This window comes from Fukomys damarensis, unplaced genomic scaffold (assembly GCF_012274545.1).
Source record: "Fukomys damarensis isolate Sample0158 unplaced genomic scaffold, DMR_v1.0_HiC HiC_scaffold_23, whole genome shotgun sequence".
NCBI classification, from domain to species: Eukaryota; Metazoa; Chordata; class Mammalia; order Rodentia; family Bathyergidae; genus Fukomys; species Fukomys damarensis.
This window is the reverse complement of record NW_022900935.1, coordinates 3,922,926-3,945,637: the sequence shown is the minus strand read 5'-3', so window position 1 is coordinate 3,945,637 and position 22,712 is coordinate 3,922,926. Positions and strand designations below refer to the sequence as shown.

Here is a 22,712-nt window from a genome sequence, read left to right as displayed (position 1 = left end):
TGTGGTGCCACCAAAATAGCACTAAGGAGCAGTTCCGTTTCCTCAACACATACTAGAAATCCAGGCTCCGTTAGCAGCCAGGACTTGGTGGGATTCTGGCTTCTGTAATGGGTTGTCAGCCAAGATGATGTTGGTGCCGAGCTCCAGTTTCTTTATCCCACACTTTGCCTCCCAAGAACAGCCTGGAGAGTAGTAGGACACCTTCACAGGAAGACAGAGAGGGACCGGCCCTGAGGGGCTTGGGTCAGAGCCCCAGCTGTGGGTGGTACTGAGAGCCTAGAGCTCAGCCAAGGGGCCTCCATGCAACTAGGCAAGTTCAGCATCAACCTGCCAGCCATCAAAGGGACAGAGTCACTGTAAAGTCCTGGGTACAGTCAGCCAAACAGCACCTGGCCCAGAGAATCATAGGAAGTGCCCTAGTGACAATACCCAAAGACACATGGCTTCCAGGGTGGGAATGACAATGTCAACAGGAAAAGCAAGAGCAGCAGTCACGGCCATGGGAAGACCCAGCCCCTTGCCAAGCTTCTGCCCAGAGTCTTATGCACATTCTGTTCCACGCTCACCAAACCTGATGCAGGTAACTTGGCTGCCACTTTTCAGATGGGAAGAGTGAGATGTAGGGAGAGGTAGAGTCACTTGTTCCAGGATTAGGATTATGACACATCTTTTTCCACCTCCAGAAGCTCCTTTGTTATCTTACAATTTTATTTCAACCCCTATTTATTGGATATTTTCACTCAAAGCCATATCCCAGGTCAGATCTTCCAGACAGAAAACTACTCAAAATAAAATTCATTCCATTATCTCGTATTAACGAAGCACCTGCACGCTGGGCACTACATTAGGCTTTGGGGAGGTGGCAGCTAACACAGGCTCTGTCGTCCTGGAGTTTACAGTCTGTTGAAGTGAGCCGTGCTCCTGGAGACATGAGCTGGGGCTTGCAGAGTGGGTGCAGGAGTCGGCTGTGACGTGTGTCAGTGAAGGGATGTGCAGGCCCCAGCCAAGTGGCGACTGAGAGCCTGGTGTGCGAGGTCGGTAAGACCACCCTTTCCCAAACACCCACTGCGTGCTAGCTGCTCCTTTCCTGATGGAAAAACAGCCATTTTCTCTGGTCGCCAAGCAGCCCAGGGGCCTGTGGTGCCCTGGTCATCCGTGTTCCAAGCACTGGGGACAGTGCGGCTCTCCGCAGGGCATCACTGGCTCATGGAAGGTGCTTATTTATTTGGGGAACTAGACAGACACGGTGGCCCTGTTCGTTCTGCTTTCTTGCTGGGGGCAGAGTGTGGATTTGTTTTGCCGCGATCTCATGTGGAGGCGTTGTTTAGCCAGTTTTACAGAACTGCAGACCAGGACTGAGACTCGGCCCTGGGGATTTGCCCAAAGTCAGCGTGGGCAGCGGCAGGGCCTGCTGTCCCCATCACCCGAGTCATCGCCTTGTGTCCAGCCACCTCCTGCCCTTCCCACCATTTGCTCTCAAGTCTGTCCCCTGCTAGAGAGTGGTCGACCCTGGGGCAGACCCAGACTGCCTTGTCACCTCTGTGTCACCAGCTCCTGGCTTGGCCTGGCACACGGGAGGTGCCCAGACATGTCAGTGGCTGGTTTATCAATGAGACAGAAAGGTGACCATGAAGCTGTAGCTGCTGCAGGCGCTGCCTATAGCGGACGATGCCCGAGGCCTTGGGGACAGCACCGCCCACGTGACCCAAGCCAGCTGCTTGACCTATTATTGTCCAAGCCTCCCCGGGAGGCTGCCACATGCAGGCCCACTCACACCCAGGACTGGATGTGCACCTGCCAAATAAACGGTGCCCTTGGACAGGAAATGAACTGAGCCAGGATTCACAGAATAAAGCAGCCTCCCCCTTAGTGCTCCAGCAATGGTCCATGTCCCAGTCAACCACGGATTTGCTTTGGGAGTGGCCGACCCTGCAGGTGGCCGGGGTGGCTTGATGGTGTCTGCTGCCAGAGAGAGCCACCATCTGGGCTCTTGCAGAGAGACTCTCAGCCCCAGACACAATGGACCATTAGTCTTTTCGATGTATTTGCTTTTTTAAAAAAAATTGCAAAAATTGAACAGTTGGAAAGGGAACTCGATTCAAACTGATTCATAATAGCTGGCTCAGCCAGGAAATGGTCCCGTGAAATAAGAAATCAGCTGCTGCTTCGTTTGACTTACGCATTTATTCTCTACATTCCAAGAGGATTTGAAGGGAACTAATTAAAAGCATTCCATCTTGTTGCACGCAGTGGCCCTCCCCGTGGCAGCAGCGGAGCCAGGTCCTGTGGGTGAACTCGCTTGGCACCTGAAAGCCTGCGGGGCCTGCTCCACCTGGGCACTGGGGTTTGTCCGTTCTGCCAGCCTGGCTCTCATCCCTTCCCCACTGCAAGCTGGCTCCACCGAACCGCTTCTCAGAGTGTCTTCAGGGTACAAGGGAGTCTGACAACCAGTTGAGAACAAAGGAACACCGGACTGAGGGACTAGAAACCTGAGTTCAAATCCAGGCTCGGCTAGTTACTGCCTGGGGCCTGTAGGTGTCACTTTACCTTTATGAGATTCAGGGTAATTAGTAATATTGGGGTGTTGGTGCCTTTTGGAGTTATTCCAGAATATCATAACTGCCTCTATTGAACACTTACTCTAGATCAGGTGAAACACTAAGGGTTTTGGCTATTTTCTGTCATTTAACATATAAGCAGCCCTAACCTATGAGGAGGTCCGGGCAAGGACTGTGTCTCTTTAGATCCGTTCGCTCACCAGCATCTGGCATGGAACTTGGCAGGCAGGAGGTGCAATAATTTATATATAGTAATCTTGAGACTCCATTCCAGCCTGCCCCGCTGACTTTCAGTGTGGCAGATGCGACCACACAGCACTTGGTACCCAGTATACCGTCTCTCCTCTCTGCCTCCATGTGGTTCCCCAAGTAGATTTTCCCCAAGGTTGCAGGACTCAGTACCTCTGAGCCCTCAAATACAACAGTCACATGAGCTCTCCGGGCGGGCAGGGGGAGTGAGTGAACAGGACATCGGGTTCCCTGATTCCCTGCTGAATCCAAACTAAAGGCTGGCCGGTTCCCGCAGTCTCTCCCAGAATTCTGGCAGGCTCTCTGCTGACTTTGTTTGAAATGCATTTGCCTGCTCTAGTGGGGTGGGGTGCAGACACCCTGGCCCTTAGCAGTCACCCCTGGCTAAAATATACACACCCTGAATGAGGGTCGTGTTGGTTGCACAGAAAGCCAGGGATGCAGGGGCCTGGCCTCTGCACCACTAACCCACAGGGCATAGTCACTTCACCTTCTTCCCACAAATGGCCCGCAGGAGCCAACTCGATAAGCCCACATAGTTCCCAGGGCCCTGGGTCAGAGCTGGAAGAACATCCAGGAATCCCCTTTATTTTAGATGAAGAAAAAGGGCCAGGAAACAATGTGCTCTGAAAGGCAGTAATGGCTGCTGTTGCAAGTTTGATGCTGTGACAACCGGCGAAGCCAGACATGTCTGAACCCTGGCTCTGGAAGTCACCCCCCCTCTCCCCACTGGGTCCCCAAGAGGAATGAGCACACAAGCTCCAGCTCCACGATGACCAGGGTACCTAGCACCCTGACACCACCTGGGCTCACCTGATAACCCCCAGAGAATAAACCATCCTGGACCCCATGGCAGGTTCAGACCCCAAAGGCCTGAGGCCTGGTGTGAGGCCAGTGGCACACAGGAAAAAAGGGAAAGGAGAGGGAGACAGAAACAGCATCATCGCCCGTGTGGGATGAATCCAGGGCCTCGTGTGTGCCTACTGTCCTACCATGCTACATCCCCAGCCCTGGACCGAGGGCCAGAGAGAAGGTGGCCCTGCTGCCCCAAACGACTTGACAAGCACAGGCAAGGAACAGAGCTGCCATCCCTGGCTTCCCATTGCGTGGCGACCTGGGAACTAGCACACGTGGCCCTTCAGTGTCCTCACACCTGGTCAGCCGGCTAATGCACCCTCTTCCCTTGGCCTGGGACCAAAGTGGACAGAGAGATGCCCTGGGGTGAAGATGCCCGGGGTGAAAGGAGGCAAGGCCAAGAATGCTTGTGTCCCTGCAGGTGGGACTGTAGGAACCTGGAACCTTCCTGCGAGAGCTCCCCAGGGTTATTTATTCTAAAACCTGATCTTCCTAGCCTGCTTTAAGACCTGATCTAGGCATTCCTAGACATGCTTCCTGCTAAAGCCTCCTACTAATGCGTGTGCAGACTGAGGGTTGACTGAGTGAAAAGTCTGCTCATAATTACCCAGAAGGCCACAGGTCTCCATGCCACTGGGTCAAGATCTTGGCCTCAGGTCAGAAAGCCCCATATTCAAAGCCTGGCTCTTCCACTTAATACAGCGTGGCCCTGTACAAGTTATATGAGCTCTTCAAGGCTTCCTCATTAGCAAACTAGATCAGATAATGCCGACTTCATAAGGATAGATAAAATAACACAAATGTAAAACACCTGGCACATATTAAAGCTCAGTGACCGGCTACGGTCATTACACCGGAGGTGGCCAGCCATCCTGAGAACATTAGGATTCTGTAAACGGCGTAATCCTAGTTTGATCATCCAGAGGAGGCTTCAGCATCATCTTGGGGTCACTACGGTACAGCGGTCCTTGGTTCGTTCTTTCATCCCACAAAGAGCAGAGATGTTGACTCAGGGCTCCAGAGGACATCGGAAGGCATCCGATTCAAACCGGCACACTCTACAGGGTCCTCTTGATCATCCATCCAAGGTGTCCACTAACCTCTGTTTAACTGCTTCCCGTGACAGGAACCTCACCATTCTGCTGGCAGCAAGATCGAGGAATTTAGAGACTGCAACTTAAAGAGAGAGCCGATCGCTCGTAGTGTGGGGTATGAGGAGCTATCCAGTCTCTTAAGGCTGTGTCCCTCCTTCCTGCTTGAAACCGACTCTGGGTCTGAGGGCCTCTGTCTCTGTCACTCTCGTGTGAGATGTCCCCATGTGGATTCTAACCCTTTGGGTCTCTCGTGTGTTCTTCATCACTCTTTATTCTATCTTTTGTTTGCTCTCTGCTGAGACATCCAGTTATTTCTAGATGCAAAACTCCATCCCCTTCACCAAAGGGTTTGCAGGGCATTTAGGAAGCACAGTCCTTAGAGCAACAACTAGTATATAAATAGAAAGCATCGGGGCCAGGGGGAAAAAATCAGTGTGCACAGAAGTGACCCCATTGGCAAAGTCCTGTGTCAGGGAGCCAGGCCTAGATCTGAATTCCAGCCCTTCCTCTTCCTGGCTGAGGAACAGACTCGATATCGTTTGGTTGTGTGTTTGTTTGAGACAGGGTCTCACTATGTAGTTCAGGTTGGCCTTGAACTCGCTATGGAGCCCATGCTGGCCTCAAATTCACATAGATCCTCCTGCCTCAGCCTCCCAAGTACGGGGATTACAGGCGTGAGCCACCAAGCCTGACTTGCATTTTCACTTTTAAAGTTGGGGAACTTGAAGCTCAGGGCCGTTAGGTGCTTTGTCTAAGAGCACACGGCCAGCAGTTAGTAAACCGTTCTAATCCCAATGTGTCTGACTCTGAACCATTCCCTATTAACCGCTCCTTTGTGCTACCTCTTGTGACAAGCCCCTTAAAGGCCTACACCCTAGTTAAGAAAATAAGACATCAACCGTAAAGCAGGGTCGTAATGGTACCGAAAACAACATCCATCAGGGGCCTAGACACTAAGGCCTGCGGTGGTTCAGACGAGGGTGCCTCTCCCTCCAGAGGGCAGGGAAGGCATCAGGAGAAGCGGCGGGCCTTGCAGAACAGGGCAGCCCTGAGGGGCCGTGAGCAAGGCAGGAGGGGGGGGGGGTGGGGTCCTGCGGTGGTTCAGACGAGGGTGCCTCTCCCTCCAGAGGGCAGGGAAGGCATCAGGAGAAGCGGCGGGCCTTGCAGAACAGGGCAGCCCTGAGGGGCTGTGAGCAAGGCAGGAGAGGGTCTGGGATTGGCGATGCCCAAGATCCAGAGGCAGGACGGAGAATGCTCTGGGAGGCCTGTGCCCAAGCCAAGTGTTTTCAAGGACGTGGGGAGATGTGTAGGGTCAGAATCCGGGACTTGGCTTGAGTGTCGAGGGCCAGCGTTTTCACAGGATGGACGTATTTATTTATCAGTCGGCACACGGGTCTTGGGGGCCTGCCACGTGCCAGGAACTGTGAGGGCACAGGGGGGACAGTGATCTGATGGCCCCATTCCACCAGGCGAGACCTCAGTACTCAGGCCCGGCACACATCCTTCAGCCACGGACAGCTGCACAACTTTCCCTGAACCCGCCTGCTGGTTGGCCCTCCGCCTGGAGAATCATTGATCTCGCAGCCAGCTGGCAGGAAGTGCTCTGCTGCTGTCCCTGTTTTTCAAGAGAACAGGCTGATATCCCAGGAGATTTGTTCATGGTCACACGGCCTGGGAGTGACAGAACCAAGGGAGGACACCCACAGGGTACTCCCTACCGCCCTGCAGAGACCCCTGATCCAAGGTACCCGCTGGCCCACGGGTGCAGCTAGCAGGTGGCAAGGCCAAACCAGGAGTTCCACTCTCAGGACTCCATCTAGGGACCCAGGAAGGGCTGTGATGGGGGAGTGATCCGCTCACCTGTGGAGCGAGTTCCCTCCCAAAGCTCCCTAGGGCCCTGCCCCATCCTGGAGATGCCTGAGCGCTTGTGGTCTCCACAGCACCGCCTTGTGGTAGCTCTAGAAGGGTGCGCTTCACCGAGTAAAAGGGCTTAGAAGCCACTTGTGCTGCCTGGCATCCAGCTCCTAGGAGGCGCTTGCTGGGGAGGACCCGGTGACTCCCTTTCACTGAGAGCTTGTGCAGAACTCGGCGGCTGCTCCTAATTCCTGAGAGATTTGCATGCTACCAGTGTTATCCTTCATTTCCCCCTTTTACTACATAAGCATTTAGGAGGCACCAAAGACACAGAGGGAAGGACTTAGTGTTTACCAAGTGTGCGCTGTGACTTACGTTTTGGGACATTACCTCACAGAACCATCCCAACAGCCTGCAAGTTTGGGATTCTCGGAGCGTTCTCCAGGTGAGGAAGTGGGAGGCTCCCTCTGGCCCCTGCCGTCAGAGGCAGCGCAAGGCTGGCATCAAAGACAGTCTGCCTGTCTCGGCCAGGCGTCCTGGCAGCAGCCACCCAAACGTGTTGTTGTTTCATTAGCCTCTCCACACACCACCCCCAGATAAAAGTCAAGAGACGATAGGCTGAGCAAAGATTTTCTCATAGGAAAGACAAAGGAATAATCTAATCCCCATTAGTGACAAGTCACCTTTTTGTCGGTGACCAAAACGATACGAAATCCGGGTCACGTGGCCCTTTTTTCCTCTGTGGACCATGTTCTGGGAATCTCATACCATCCTGGAAAGAACCAGGAGGTCCCTGTCAGGTGGCGGGTGGGGAAGAAGAGGCCACAGCCAGGTTTGTGATGTAGTTCTGTTTTCTCTGGGTGGAAAGGGAGGCACGGAGTCACTGATGACTCCCAAGGACCTGAGCCTCGGCTGTGGAGTTTTTTGGATACATGCTTGTGTTCCCCGGGAAGTTAAAAAAGATGCAGGCATCTGGTGGGTCTCAGCCAGTCATGCCTCCACCCCCAGAACCTCACAGTTGCCTGGTTATTCATGCAAGGAGCTGGCAGAATTTGACATTAACTTGGTTCTACCACTTGCCCTGACTGTTCGTCACCCGCCGCCAATGCATTATTTGTTTCAGCAATGAAATAGACTTGAAAATCTGCTGCCAGGCATAATGGTTTAAGCTAAAGTTCCAGCTACTTGGGAGGCTGAGGCAGGAGGATCACTTGTGCCCAAGACTTTGAGGCCAACCTGGACAAAATAGTGAGATCCTGTCTCAAAAAAGGAGGAGGAAGAGGAAGTTGTGAAGACCAAGATGGGTGAGGGTCCTAACACGGGAAATCTCATTTTGAGCCTAGAATATTTTCCAGTCAGATTCAGTATGTTACAGTTGAAATATGACCACCTTGCAACATAGAAATGTTGTCAGGAAGTGAACCTGACACCCAGTCCCCAGAACATGAAAGGAGGAGTGGACTTGGACTTGCTGTGTCACAACCAACACTGTGGACTGCAGGCAGCTGTGACTGTTAGCGGGATAATAACTGCTGTAATTCGTGTTTCCCAGCTGCAGACACTTTCGTATAGCTTTCCAATTTGTATCATTTATATTTACCAGGGTGCCTACTCAATATCTTTGTACCAACCTCGCAATCTCTACTTAGATCTTGTTTTTGTTTTTGTTTTTTGAGACAGGGTCTCACTGTGTAGTTGAGACTGACCTGGAACTCACTCTGTAGCCCAGGCTGGTCTCAAACTCACAGCAATCTTCCTGCCTCAGCCTCCCGAGTGCTGGGATGACAGGCATATACCAACATGCCTGGCTACTTAGATTCATTTTAAAAGGAAACCTTGTCTGAAATGGAAACTCAGTATTGTGTGTCATAGAGAAAAGGAATAGTTGAAAATAATAATAATAATAATAATAATAATAATAATAATAATAATAATACAACATTCATTTCCTGCCCCTGAAGCTGGGCCACCATTCCTGCCCTGATGTTTACAAGATGAAACCAAGGTGTGAGAGTTCGTCGGTGCTCACGAGTACCCCTGAGTCTCACAACTCCCACATGGTTGAAAACTGCCGGAGCTGTCACTGGACACCAGCTGGAATGCAGCAGACCCTCGCCTGGTCGGTCGGCTGGCTCTTTCATCTCTGTGACAGCAGACATCACATTTGATGTGATTTCTTTGCCTTGTGTGGAATCACATCCACCAGTCGCTTTATCCTCAGACAAATCCAGCTTTAGTCCCTCAGGGGAGCAAGGAGAGGTCAGGCAGAACTGATTGTGTCCAGGGTCCGGGTGCCGCAGTGGGTTATCACTTTGCACGGCCAACTGAAAGCGGTGGGAGGCAAAGAGGAGAGGTGGAGGCGGCGGCGTTCATCCCAACCCCGATACTGCACCCAAACGGGCTCCTCTAAGCCGTTCTTCCCGTGTGAGCCCCCTTCCCCTGCGGGGGCCCCTTTTCTCCCTTCTCGGTCGCTGTCCCTTTTGTGGCTTCTGTCCGAGTTTATTATGCGCACGTGTATGTGTCTTTGCCGCGGATTCCGTCCGCGTCCTTCCCTTCCAGCGCCGTCCGGTGGACCCGCCGCCCGGAGATCATCACCTCTCCTTTCCCACCTTATCACCCGCCGCACACGCTGGAGCCCCTGCCGGGAGGGACAGACATCCACCCGTTCTGCTTCTTGAACTTGAGACGCTTTGGTCTTTGCAGCCGGGAGAAATCTCATTATTGACAACGTGAGGGGCATGTGGGATGCGCGCTGCCGCCTCGCCAGCCTCCTCCCTGCTGCGGTTGCCGCTCAGCCCCTCACACTGGCAGCGTGGACCGTCTGCAAAGCCCTGGCGGCAGGTGCGCCTCCGTTTAAGGAAGCCGCAGTAGGGACAGGGTGGCTGCTCCCATCTGCAAGGCGCCCCTCGCCGTACAGAACGGTTCTCAGGGGGTTGTGTGCGGAGCAGGGCCCCCTTGGCACATTTTTAAGAATGTTGAGGTTTGCAAAACCTCGATTCATACACCCTTTTCGAGAGCAGGGGTGTAGGGTGAGGTGACACTGGCTGCTGCGAGCGAGCAGTCCTTTCTCAGCCCTCCGTGTGTCCCGTAAAGCTGCAGTAATCCCTGGATCGCTAGCAGGCCCAAGGGGCCAAAGTGCCATCCTGGGAGTCCACGTGAACCGCCACGGCGCTAGAAGGGCGGTGCGAAGTGACTTAGCTAAATCCAGGTGGATAATAGGAAAGGAGCGTTGGGCGACCATAGGGAAGTCTTCGGGGCTTCCGAGCTGTGCGTTTAAAAATGGCAAAGATGGGAGGCACCGTGTGATGTGTTTTCTTACCATGACGGAAAACTAAAAACAGAAGCTGGCAGGAGGAAGTGTTCAAGCCGAAGTCGGCGGCTCTTTGGCTGTTTCCCAGGGCTCCCACCCCCGCCGGGCCTCCCCACCTCCTGACATTGCTGAGTTCCCAGAACAGTCTAACGTCAGATGTCGGGGCTGCGCCCTCCCCAGAGATGACCCCGCCTACCCGCCATTCTGGCCAGCCGCCACGCAAGAACAGAGCAGCAGACACTGCTGGAATCCACCCCGCAGGAGCAACCCGGGCCTGGGCAGTCGGGAGGTAACCTGACGGGCTCAGGACCCCTGATCCAAAGGCCGGAAGTCCACACTGTTCCAAAACTCAAGATGTTTTGATGCCACAGGTGGAAAATTCCACGTCTGACCCAGACAAGTATAAAATGACCTTTTGCTGTGTGAAGATGTGTATGAAACATAAGTGAATTTGGTATTTAGGCTTGAGTCCCATCCCTGGGCTATCAGTGTGTATGTGTATTTAGATGTCCCCCCAAGGCATCATACCGATGAGGTGGGACTTGCTTGTGTGTGGTGTGTGTGTGTGTGTGTGTGTGTGTGTGTGTGGTACCGGGGATCGAACTCGGCACCTTGCACTTGCAAAACAGCCTGCGGAACCACTGAACTAAATCTCCAGCCTCTCAATACACATATAAATGTTCCGAAATCCGAAACACCGCTGGTCCCAAGCATTTCGGACAAGAGATACCCAGCCTGCATCTCCATTTTACAAATGAGGAAGCTGAGACTCCAAGCTCTGAAAGACCTGACGGACCTCCATTAGTGCAGCGGCATAACCAGGATTTGAATCCAAATTTCTCTTCTGCCAGAGGCTAAGCCCTGGGCTCCAACCCCAGCTCTGAAGGGAGGGAGAGGAGGTAAGGGAAGAGACACGTTACTCTGAATCCAGGAATTCTAAGATTCACAACAGCCTATGCATAGTCTTAGAACCACAATCCTCAATTCTGAGACTTTAGAAACATTTAACTGGCTCTCAGGTTGGTGCCCGGGTGGCTTCTCGGGCCCTAGTGTCACTCTGGCTCTTTGCCCCCAGAGATCAGCCCCCCGCCCCGAGCTCTGTCGCACATCAGCCAAGAGGCCGGGGAACCCTGAGCCTCCTTTGAGTGTGGGCTGTGCCTGCTACATAGACGCTGCTCTCCATTGGCAGGTGGCAGGTGCTTGGGGGTGGGGGCCGAGCCTCCGAATCAAAACGAGGCTGGGGCGGAGGCTAAGGCAGGGTTGGCTGTCAGGACCAATCATTCCTTATCCACTGAAGGCTGCTGTCTGCCCCAGATGAGTAGCCGAAGAGCTGAGAACTATAGTCAAATGCTCCTCTGGGTTTGGTCAGCAGAGTGAGCACTCTTCCTTTGCTTTTCCCAGTGTTCAGAGATCCCCAGCCATAGCTGCCAGGAAGAACTTGCGCCAGGAGGTGAGAACAGCAGGGAAAGACACACACACACACACACACACACACACACACAGACACACACACAGACACACACACACACACACACCTTGCATTTATTCCCAGCGTGAAGGTTTCATACTATGGGGTCTGCTGTCTTTCACTCATTCCACACACAGACTAATTGAGCACCACATGCATGTCGTGCGGTGGTGAATCCAAAGACAATAATCCCAGCCCTGCAGAGCTTGACATTCAGCAATAAGGCTTTAAAAAGGAAAATTAGGCGGCAATCAGATAGTGACCCATGCGATGGAGAAAAGTAAAACAGAGAAGGGACCAGGGCATTGGGTAAGGCAGGGAGGTTGCCTCCAACTGTCCTTGTAGGGGACAGCAGAGCTGGGAGGGGAAGGAGGGAAGCACATGACTATCCAGGGGCTGAGCTCTTAGCAGGAGGGAACAGGAGGGCGGAGGCCTGGTGCATTCTGGGGAGACCTCGTGCATTCTGGGGCAACAAACCTAGCGGTAGAGCAGAGCAAATGAGGGGAAGAGCCACAAAGTCACACAGAGCTTCTGGGGCCATCACCATGACCTTAACTGGACTCCATGAGAGGATGCAAGCACAGAGGTGCCATGGTGTAACTTACTTACCACAAGATCTGCCCACCCTAAGTGATTGCTAGTAAACATCCTGAGTCGTGCAGCCCTCACCACCACCCCAGGAAAACACCTCATGTCCGTGACTTACACTGTGAATGGATGGCTCTGGATCCTGTGTAAAAGAACAAAATGAGATGGTAAAAGCAAGCTAGGCGTGGTGGTGCACATCTGTAATCCCAGCGCACTGGGAGGCTGAGGCAGGAGGCTCTAAACTTGAAGCCCAGTCTGAGCACTTTAGTGAGGAACTGTCTCAAAATAGAAAATTAAAAGAGGGCTCCAAAGGCTCTGGGCTTAATGTCAAGCGCTGCAGGAAAGAGAGCGAGCGAGATGACAGGTAAGGGGAGAGAAACAGAGACAGAGAGGAAAATTTCGGAAAAATGTTTCACCACGCATACGAATGACAGCAAGTTCTCAGAGTGCAGGAGTAGAGACGGGACTGGTAATCCTTTCTTTTTCTTTTTTTTTTTTTTAACTCCCAGAGGTTTGACGCCTCCTTAATGCTAAAGTTATAACAGGATGAAAGCCTGCTGGTAAAAGCAGATGTTAATTAAGAGCCAGAGAACTGTTTAAAAATGGGAAATCCAGGCAGAGGATGCACATGTCTCTCACTCCTCAACTTGAAGATGAGCCTCACCCTCTTCTGCATGAAAATCTGAATATTCCCAAAGCTGTTGGGCGAGGTTAATAGCTTAAAAATTCACAAGAGGCAAAGCTGATGGCAGCAGCAGGGACAAATCCAAACAGGTCTTGGCAAACGCTGTGGCCCCTAGAGCAGCAGAAAGGCGTCTGGCTCTTCTCGGTCAGGAGCGTGATCCAGAGATCACGTGGGACTCTGAAAGCCGCCCCGGGGAGGGCTTTCCGTATATTGTCTAGAAGGCTGAACTCTTTGATATTATAAGGTTTGGGACCAAGAAGTGGATTCAGCATGTTTTTTCCCTCCCAGCAGCTTCTATAGTCCATGTCTTCCTTGCCCAAGGCAGGTTTCCCGGGCGGGGCCCTGTTCCTGAGAGCTGTAGGAGTCCTGCTCTGACCTCCTATGCGCAGTTCCCTCTGGCATGGGTCCTGCCGGCTTCGACTAAGCTCACATCTGTGCCTCGCTGAGAGCCTGCCACGCAGCAAAGCGGCACCCGCCAGCTTCAGAGAAGGGAAAATGCATCTTCGGCTCACCACCCACCGCTGGCTCAGTTTGCCTGCTCTCTGAACGTTTTTATGAGGGTCCACTGCAAGGCTCAGTTCAAGGTCACGCGTCTTTGTTCTGCTTTGCTCTTCCTAGTCGCTTTCTGTCCATCTGAAAAGCTGCTCAAGAATTCTCCTGTTACCACTGCTGACCACAAGGAGGCCCAGGCCTCCTGCAGTAGCACCAGAGCCGAAAAGCAGCTCTCCAGGGACCCAGATTCTACCCTGCAAAGAGCACACCCTGAGCCCCAGAGAGAGCTGCTGGCCCAGTGATCTCCCAGGATCCACCCCATTTGGCACTGTGAGCACCCACAATCTACATGTGAGCCCTGTTCTTGTGGTTACTGCAACAGCAGAGAGACTGGCCCCGACTGCCCAGCAGCTCTTCATGTAGCCTGGGTTGCGATCTCAGCTTGCGTCTTCGCTGTGCGACCTGGGCCGAGCGCCATCCCCCCTCTGAGTCCGGTTCCTGCTCTGCGGAAAGAAGTGGCTACAGTGAAATCTCCTTGATCTCTCAGGGCCCTTTCAGTCCTGCCAGCAACACAACCACCTGAAACCCCTCGAAGGGAGCAGGCTCCGAGCACAAACTCTGAGGATTAAGCCCTCTGCTAGGGCACCATCTCCTTGCAGGAGTGAGGTCAGTTCTGTGCCGCGAACTCTTCTAACCTCAGCCAGGGAGCCATCGGAGCTTGGTTCTCTTGGGGTTCCCACACCTAGAACCCTTCATTCCAAAACTCCGGCCTGAAAGCTGAACAGGAAACAGCAACACTCTGGTCGGAAGCTGGGGCCCACAGAGAAGAAGCCACCCCATGTCACTCAGCAAAAGAGTGGGCAGAGCCTAGCAAAGCCGTCCCACTAGGGACACCTTCTCCAGGGACCTCCTGCATGTGCGTCTCTCCAGGATGCGCAGGAACTGGGCTTGCAAAGGAAGCACAGGGCAAGGCAAGGGCTTGCTGACTTCCGCTCTGTGCTCACTACGATGGGTTCTTCTCTGCCCTGTGACCTAATCCTTAGAGACCCACAGCCCCAGGATCTTTACCACTGTCCTCTTTTAAGAGAAGTTAAGTGATTTGGCTCAAGTGACAGAGCTCAGAAGCGAAAAGGCTGGTGTCAAAGTCCTTTCGAATGCTGGCTTTCCTGGTGGACAGCGGTTTACGGACGTGTCATTCCCTCATCCATCCCACCCCATGCGTGCAGCTGCAGTCCTAGACCTGCTCGCTGCTGTGAAAAGGCGGCTGGGGTGTCTGCCCTCACTTGCCTTGGTGTTAGAGGAGGAGAGCAGATAAACAGGTATTGTGTGAAGAGAAGAGAAAGCGGGGAGTAGTGCCAAGGTGAGGGGTGCATGCACCTTTTATCCGTCTGGAGCAGCCCTTCTCAGAGAGCGTTCTGCAGGCTGGTGACTTCCTGTCTGCTCAGACCCAGTGCTTCTGATTCTGGGCTTAGGGGACACACAGGTAGCAATTTGAGTGGCCCGGACCTAGAACGTGTCTGGGTCAGTAGAACAGTGTGCCACCCACCCCGTGCTGTTACCCCAACTCTCCTCACCCGCTTCCTCCTGCCCAGCTGCAGAGACACCCCCACCCCCATCCCCACCCCCACCAGGAGCCCATGGCAGAGGGAGACAGTGGCACCACTCGCCTGCCATGACACAGGGCCCCTCGGTGTCTCTGCAGGAGGACAGCCCATGTCCACGGACACGGCGGGTGTGAGCTTCACGGACAGTGGGGAGAGATCTGGTTCCAGTTCAGGCTGTGCCACTGGCTCCACGTGGGAGCTTGCAGATGCCCTGGGCATCTCTTAACCCTAATGATGCTTTGCAGGAATAGATCAGGTACAAGAGGGCTTGAGCCAGGGCCCAGACCCAGTAAGCAGAAGCCCCATAACTGCACATGTGTGTGTGTGTGTGTGTGTGTGTGTGTGTGTGTGTGTGAGAGAGAGAGAGAGAGAGAGAGAGAGAGAGAGAGAGACATTCCTCTCCCTCGCTGATGATGGAGAGTCTCTCCTAGGACACACTGCAGCCAGAAACACTGATGGCCTTTTCTGGGTCTCTCTCCAGATTGCCAAGGGATCATCGAGGACGTGGTGCTGCTGGGTGCGCCAGTGGAAGGAGACCCCAAGCACTGGGAGCCCTTCCGGAAGGTGGTATCTGGGAGGATCGTCAATGGCTACTCCAGGTCTGTCCACGCTTTGTGCCAATGAGGCACCGCCTCGTGTGCCCCGGCTGTGTGTTGGCAATGAGTCTCTGAGCCTATCCTAGAAGATCCCAGGAGCTGTCGGGCTCTGGTGTGTTAGGAGTGAGGCCAGGAGTGCATGTTCCGATGTGGCCAGTGTCCGGCCCCACAGGACATCTGACACCGGGGAAGACCCTGAAAAGGGTATCCCTGTGTCAGGCCTGAGGCCACTTGCAGGTTGATAGGAGAGGCTGGGGTAGCTCAGCACGACTGTGGCTGGGGCGATGGGGACGTGCAGGCATGGAGCCTGAGCCTGGAGAATAGAGACGATGCCCCAAATTTGAGGCCTCGGGGTGAGACGCTCAGCTCTGATGCTCCCTGCTGACAGCGGGGGAGGGGGAGGGGTGTGGGCTGAGCTTCCAGAGCACAGGGGCAGGGCCGCTGGACAAGAGGCTGCCTCCACAGGCAAGCCAGGACCCAGATGGCGGGACAGGCCCTCCAGCAAGAGAGAGAGACCTGAGAAGGCTGTTGCCCACGGGGCTGGAAAGAAAGCAGTTGCGAAGGATGACTTGAGGGGTCACCCGGGCTGTGACCCAGACAGTGGAGACAGAGGAAAGATGGCACCCACCCCAGAGGTCCCAGGAAATCAGCCTGAGAGGTGCACCCTCTACACGGCCTGTGGGTGAAGCCCAGAGCATGTGTTTGAGAGCACGTGACTCAGAGCCACACACTCCAGAATCCTATTGCTGGCCTCAGTTTCTCCCATCAGTGAAAGAGAGATCACAGCGAAGAGTCCTCTGAGGGGGCAAGTGACTGGACAATTTTCAGAGGTGCACGCAGCAGGTCGATAAATGATGGGCCGTAGTAGTGTTTATTATTATTTATTTTATCACCATCATCATCATCATCAGGCACTGGGAATATTCCATCCAGCAGATTCCTGATGAGCACCATTCTCACGCCAGACACCATGGGGACAGAACAGGCAAGGAGGCCCCACCCGGGCTCATGACACCTAGCGTCCAGCGGGGATGATAAGCAGCGGACTCAGGCCTCCCCAGACAGGCACACAAAAGCTTGTCAGTGACACCAAAGTCCAAGAGGCCTGCAGCCTTTTTCCCGAGCACAGCGCAAACTCATTTAGTGACGGACTCACACAGAACAGAGGAGAGACAACTATGGGCTGTCAGGCTGGGTGACCACAGGCCGCCACCCCAAGCCTCACAGGAGTATCCTGTGATACCCGGGCCACAGGCCAGCTGACTTTTGTAAAATCCAAAACATTATGACTTCGGAAGTAGAAGAGGTCCCCCAAGGAGCCCATGTTCTGGGGTCTTGGCCACAAAAGCACAGGCCACTATCACTCGGAGAAGGTGATGCCGGGGGTCAGTTTGGCTTTTAGGAAAGAGTAGGGTTGGGCGATTTGTTGCAGGGGGCGAAAAAGAATAAGGAAGTGAAGGGAATTCCAAAGGTTTTTTTAAGAAGCGGCTGGCTCAACTGATGCAACCTCAAAATTTACAATTAAAAAAAAAATCAGGAAAGACTGAATTAGGCCGTGGAGCCGGCAACAGCTGAAGCAGAGGGACAGAAAGGTGAGGTCCTTTGGTGGTCAAAGCACTGAATCCCCGCTTCTGAGGAATTTATTCCAGGATGGGAGAAGGAGGCCCCAGCCTGTACCCTCAAAGCATTCAGCAGGCCAGGCGCAGTGGTGCTCACCTGTAGACCCAGCTCAGCACTTGGGAGGCCGAGGCAGGAGGAGTGTTCGAGGCCAGTCTGGCCAACACAGCACTGAACAGCATAGCAAAAATAAAAAAAAAAAAAAAAAAAAAAAAAAAAAAAAAAAAATCCCACAACTGTGCCCAAGACCTCACGCCAGACATGAAAATACAAAGGTAAACAAGATGAGTTGCACCCATGGCTACCTATGGAAATGCAGGTTTAAAAAATGTTAAAAAACAAAACTAAAAATGTCATAAGGCAACAGTTAGGAGTGGGGGATTACAGTCCAACACCTGTCAGGCCTCATCTTTGTTGTAATTATCTCCTTCCCTCTTCCCCAAACCTTGTGGTGTTAGAATTATTAATCCCATTTCACGGATGAGGAAACTGAGGTTGACCCACCTGCCCAGGCTTAGGCCAGGATGAGACTATTTCTCCCAGGCCATTCTGATTGCTTTGGAAGAGACCAGCAGGCCTCTGAGAGTTCTGCTCCCCTCCAGGACAGGACTTCCATAGGACATCTGGGGGAGCGGGTCAGTGGTGGCCTGGGTTCAGGCCTCAGAACCAAAACAACCACAAAAACCAGAACTACTTTCCTTCCTCAGGCCCGTAGAGAGTGCATCTGATGTGCTAGGTGCTGGGGGCTGCTTTGATCGCCCTCAAACTAGAAAATCTCCTTTTCTTCCCTCTGTTCTCTTTGACATTGACCAGAAGAGACTAAAATCCCCACCCTTGCGGAGTTTACATTCAGGTTTTATTCATCGAGAATTTCCAACGCTGCCATCACACCACTGTCCATGATTGGATTACTACATTTTTAATGGTGCACTGTAAATTTTTCATCCCAAGGGTATTTTTCTTTTAGCTTCCTCCCTTATTAGTAACTAGCATTTGCTCAGAATAGGCCGGTTAACTCTGATTTACTCTCAGCCGTCCAAAGCTAACTAGAGTTGGATTGCAGAGCCTTTATGATTGGGATGATCTGACCTGCGGCAAAAGTCTAGCATCTGAGTAGCTCGAGTTTGTAACCCTGTATGCAGGGCATTAACCAGAACACAGAGAATCAGTTTGTCTCATCGCTCGTATCCTAAACTGAATCTCAAAATCAGGGTATGGTCAAGAGAACCAAGAAACAAAAGATACAGAGCCACGATGGTGCAAATCAGTAAGACAAAAAAAAAAAAAACTGATAAGAAAGTAGCCAAAGGATTTTGACACTCATAGAATAAATACAAATAGTTGGTAAACTTTTGAAAAGCTATCCAGCCTCTTTATTAATGAGACACATACAAACTATACAGAGGGTCACTGCAGCATTATGTATAATTAGAATTTTTTTAGACAACCTAGATGACCATAAATAGATACAGTTAAGGGGCTGTCTTAGTTACTTTTCTCATTACTGAGACAAAATATCAACACCAAAAGTTAAAGGAGGAGAGGTTTATTTGGCTCAGAGAGGTTTAGTGGGCTGGCTCCAAGGCGATGGGGCACGGCAGAGGGGCATCACAGAGGAGATACAGCTCATGGCAGGCAGAAGGCAGCAAGCTACAAGCAAGAACCAGCAACCCTCTTTCTGTCCCTTGTATCTTATCCAGCCCACACACCCTCAGGGCGGGGTTCCCTTGATCCTACCCAGATCGACGCCAAACCGATCGGCGGACTGACTTAGTAATCACACACCCTTGATCCTACCATCACACACTCTACATTAGCCACCTCTGAAAAGCCCCACCTATGACCACAGGAGACTCTGGTGGGACATTTAGACTCCACCTATAACAGGCTCAGAAGGCAAGTAAAGTAGTCTCTATTGTGATCCCATCTGGGCTTAGGAAGGAAAGCATCTCTTCACCTATACATGTGTACCTGTGGATATCCACACAGGCCAAGTCCGGCTCTGGGAGAAACTAAAATAACAGCAGGGGCCCCCTAGGAGTGGACAGAGACAACATATGCTACAACAGAGACTTTGATTTTTTTTCAAGTAAGGACAGTTTTTAAAAGAATGGACAAAGACTGTGATGTCGGATGATCTTAGGTTAAAATCTTCGCTCTGCTATTTACCTTCTGGGTGACTTTGGACAACTTCCCTGGCTCTCAGTGTCCCTGCCTGTAAATAGGAATGATAGTCCCTGCTGCCCAGGGAAGACGATGGTGAGGGCTGCCCTTAGTAGGTGCCCAGTAAGTGACAACAGTTAAATTGGCGTAGTCACGTGACACGTGATTTTTTTGGTACATTTTGTAAACAAGCAAAAGGAAAGCTTTAAAATTGCATGTGTGTCATATGAAAGAACAAAACCTTATTAAACCCATCTGTTCTGTTGAGAACCGAAAGCTAATAAGCCTGGTTTTCAATTATTTTATGAGACCCTAGGCCATATCTCATAGGGGTAGGGGAGGGAGCACACAGACCCAAACCGTAACTGTAGATTCTTGCTCTAATTAAGCACCAACCAGGAGTTCTGATTCTTGGCCCCAAAGGTCTTTTAGTTGCTGTGAACATAGAAGTGAGTAGGAAGGGGACTCCGGTCAGCACAACCAGCTGTGAGCATCGATAAATTCACACTTGTGCCACTAACTCTTTGAGGCCCCTTCCTCGTCTTGGCCTCCCAGGCCCCTGGGTTTAGTGGGGCTGCACCCTGTCCCCTCCCCTCCAGGAAAGGAAGCTGGGAGAGGGCACGGAGACTTGCCCAGGACCACAGGCAGGGCCAGGCTCAGCTCAGGACACAGTGATGACCCAGGGGCAGTTCTGGCTGGTCCTGGAAGGAAAGGTGACCAACCTAGGCGCCTGCACACAGGAGGTCATGAGATGAGCATCACAAAAGGAACAAATTTCAGCCTCCACACGAGGGCTGAAGGACTGACAGTACAGGGCAGAGGCCGGGGCACTCCCTGGAGAAGATGACACCCCAGCTCAATGGGACTGAGTTTCAGAGAGGCCAAGCAGCTTGCCCAAGGTCACACAGCTCTCAAGGAGAAGACAGGATTTGAGCCTGGCTTGTGTGATCCAGAGCCAGAAGGAGAAGGGTTTTCAATACCAGCAAAGGCCTCTTGGTTTGCTTGGCACAGTAGAGAGGATGTGAAACCTTTGAAACACACTCCTGCTCTGTCCCTAAATGTGTCTTCATGAGAGTAATTAACATATCGAGTGCCGCCTTGTTTATAACAGAAGTAACAGGAAGATGCTGTCTTTTTTGTTAATATCTGGATCAGAGACATTTACAGCCCATTCCGCATCCAGGATTCAGTGCCTGTCTTATGAGGTCACACAGTCCGACTCTGGCCACCTCCCTTCTCCCTGTAGCTGGGCTCTGCTGTGTCAAGCTAATCATCAGTCCTGGAAAGCGTTGTTCTCCGGAGAGTTGGGGAATTATCCAGAAGAGGAGGTGTCTAGGCAGTGGGGAGCTGGAGCCATGGTCGGCTGCTAGCAGAGAAGGGCCCAAGTCACACGGGTGTGCTGGGAAGGCAGCGGTGGCTGCAGCGGCGGCCAGGAGCCGGGAGAGGGAAGAAGGGGCGTGGCCTTTGTCCCTAGGGTGGGGCGGGGCCCTGTTCAATGTCAGGGCTGGAGCGGAAGAGCTGGGTCGGGGCAGTGGGGAGGAATGAGAGTCCACAGGGCTGACGCAGGCAAGGCGATGTCTCCAGTCATCCTAGCACTCTGGGAGGGAGGCTGAGGCAGGATCGCAAATTCGAGCCCAGTGTGAGCAACTTCGCAACACAGGGAGACAGGGAGACCCTATCTCAAAACGAAAAGTAAACAAGGGCTCGGTATGAAGACCCTGGGTTCAATCCACACTACCATAAAAAACAAAAAAGAAAAAGAAAAAACGGGATCTCAGGCAGCCTAAGGCAGCCTACTGCCTCCCAGCCACCCAACGCGCGCGCGCTCACACACACACACACACACACACACACACACACACACGGTGGGGGGGGGTTTCCTTTTCCACGCGTGCCCCCAAACAGTAGCTTTCTGTGCAAAGCAGACAGGGCTGGTCTCGGTAAAGGGGACACGGCCCGCTGTGCGGCGTCAGACCTTGGTTCTGCACGCGGGGGAGCCGAGCTCATGTGCGTATCTGCAGGGCTCGGCCCACGTGCACCGCTGATGTCCCCCCCCACCCTTGGGACAAGGGTCAGGAGGCCGAGAGGGGACGTCTCGGGAGCCCCTCGGACACTGCCCTCAGAGATGGGCGGCGGGGTCGAGGTTGTGGCCTCCTGACCTGCGGGGCGGGGCGGGAGAGGGGACTTGGCCTGCGGCACCCATGACAGTGGACGAGAGTCCCGGGCTGGGACCCGCACGGTGGCAGAGAGCCCTGGGGTCTTCCTGTGGACGGGGGCCGGGGTGGGAGGACTGGGGCAGTCACTCAGGGCAAAGGCCCTAGCTTCAGTCCCCGGTACCTCAGAATTTTTTAAAATTACCTTTTCAGTCAACAGATATGCGTGTATTGCACGCCAGACACTGTCCTTACCCGTGGGGACGCAGCAGGGACCAAGCCAGGCGGCCTCCGTGGAGCCAACACGGAGCCGCCAGGTGCCATGCCCAGCCTTGACCCTGCGCCTGCCCCTGCCCCTGCCCCAGCTGCCTCGAGTGTCGGCTTCCGGGACCTCGCAGTTCTGGTTTCCCGCAGAGACTGAAGTCCCCCCAGGCTCCCCAGAGGTTAGGCAGGACCCACTCTGCCCTTGCTGAGGCTGATGTCACTCTTGTCCCTACCCCCAGGGGAGACTGGCTGCTACGCTTCGTGTACCGCACGTCTTCCGTGCAGCTCCGCGTGGCCGGCCTGCAGCCTGTGCTCCTGCAGGACCGCAGGATGGAGAACGTGGACCTGTCCTCCGTGGTGAGTGTAGGCGCGGCCCTCCCCCGGCTCTATGTTTGCCTGGCATTGCAAGGCGCACCTGGTTACCCCTGCCCAGCCACCTCTGGCCCCGGGAGACAGCAGCCCCACCAGCCCACTCTGCCCTGGAAGGAGGGCGCTCAGGAGAATCTGCTCGGGAGGAGCAGCTCCGACCCTCCAGGAACCTTCCTCCTGCCACACCCTGTCCCCACTCCCTGCACCTCGGCTCTAAGCCTCACAATGCTCTGGTCCCCGTTTCACAGCTCAGGAATGAGAAAAGTTCCCGACTTACAACTAGCAATTCACAGGGCTGGATTTGAACCTGCAGCACCCACTTTCTGGCCCCCACATCACTGCCCTCCCCGGCTCCTCCTCTCCAGAAACAACCAGGGCAGGCAGGGACTCAGGTGGGGGCCCCGGCAGAGGCAGCTGACTGCCTCACTCACAGGATAAGATGTACAGCTGAGACCATCAACAGGGGAGTTGATTTAAAACGCAGATCCCCCTGGACATGGTGGCATTCTGGTAACCCCAGTGTCTGAGGTGAGGCAAGAGGATTCCAAGTTCAAGCTCATCCTGGGCAACTTAGGCCCTGTCTCAAAATAAAAATGGCTGGGTTTGTAGCTCAGTGTGTAGGGCCAGAGTTCAATACCCAGTACCACCAATAAGTAAATGGTGACACATGCCTGTAATCCCAGTACTCAGGAGGCTGAGGCAGGAGGATCACCATGAGTTCAAGGCTGGCCTGAGCTGCATAGTGAAACCCTGCCTCAAAAACAAAAATAAGGGCGGGGGATTTAGCTCAGGT

The 22,712-nt window shown here is 53.3% G+C and overlaps 1 protein-coding gene across 3 annotated transcripts in view; it reads left to right on the top strand.

Moving 5' to 3' along the window:
- Tmco4 (transmembrane and coiled-coil domains 4) overlaps positions 1–22,712 on the top strand; it is an 85,536-nt gene that overhangs the window by 55,772 nt on the left and 7,052 nt on the right. For 2 of the 3 annotated variants that reach the window (XM_010614239.2, XM_010614240.2), the window contains 2 exons: positions 15,239–15,356; positions 21,790–21,907. In XM_010614239.2, the coding sequence (XP_010612541.1) occupies positions 15,239–15,356; positions 21,790–21,907 (236 nt within the window). The remainder of the gene's footprint in view (positions 1–15,238; positions 15,357–21,789; positions 21,908–22,712) is intronic. The other variant, XM_033767301.1, reaches the window with a different exon arrangement.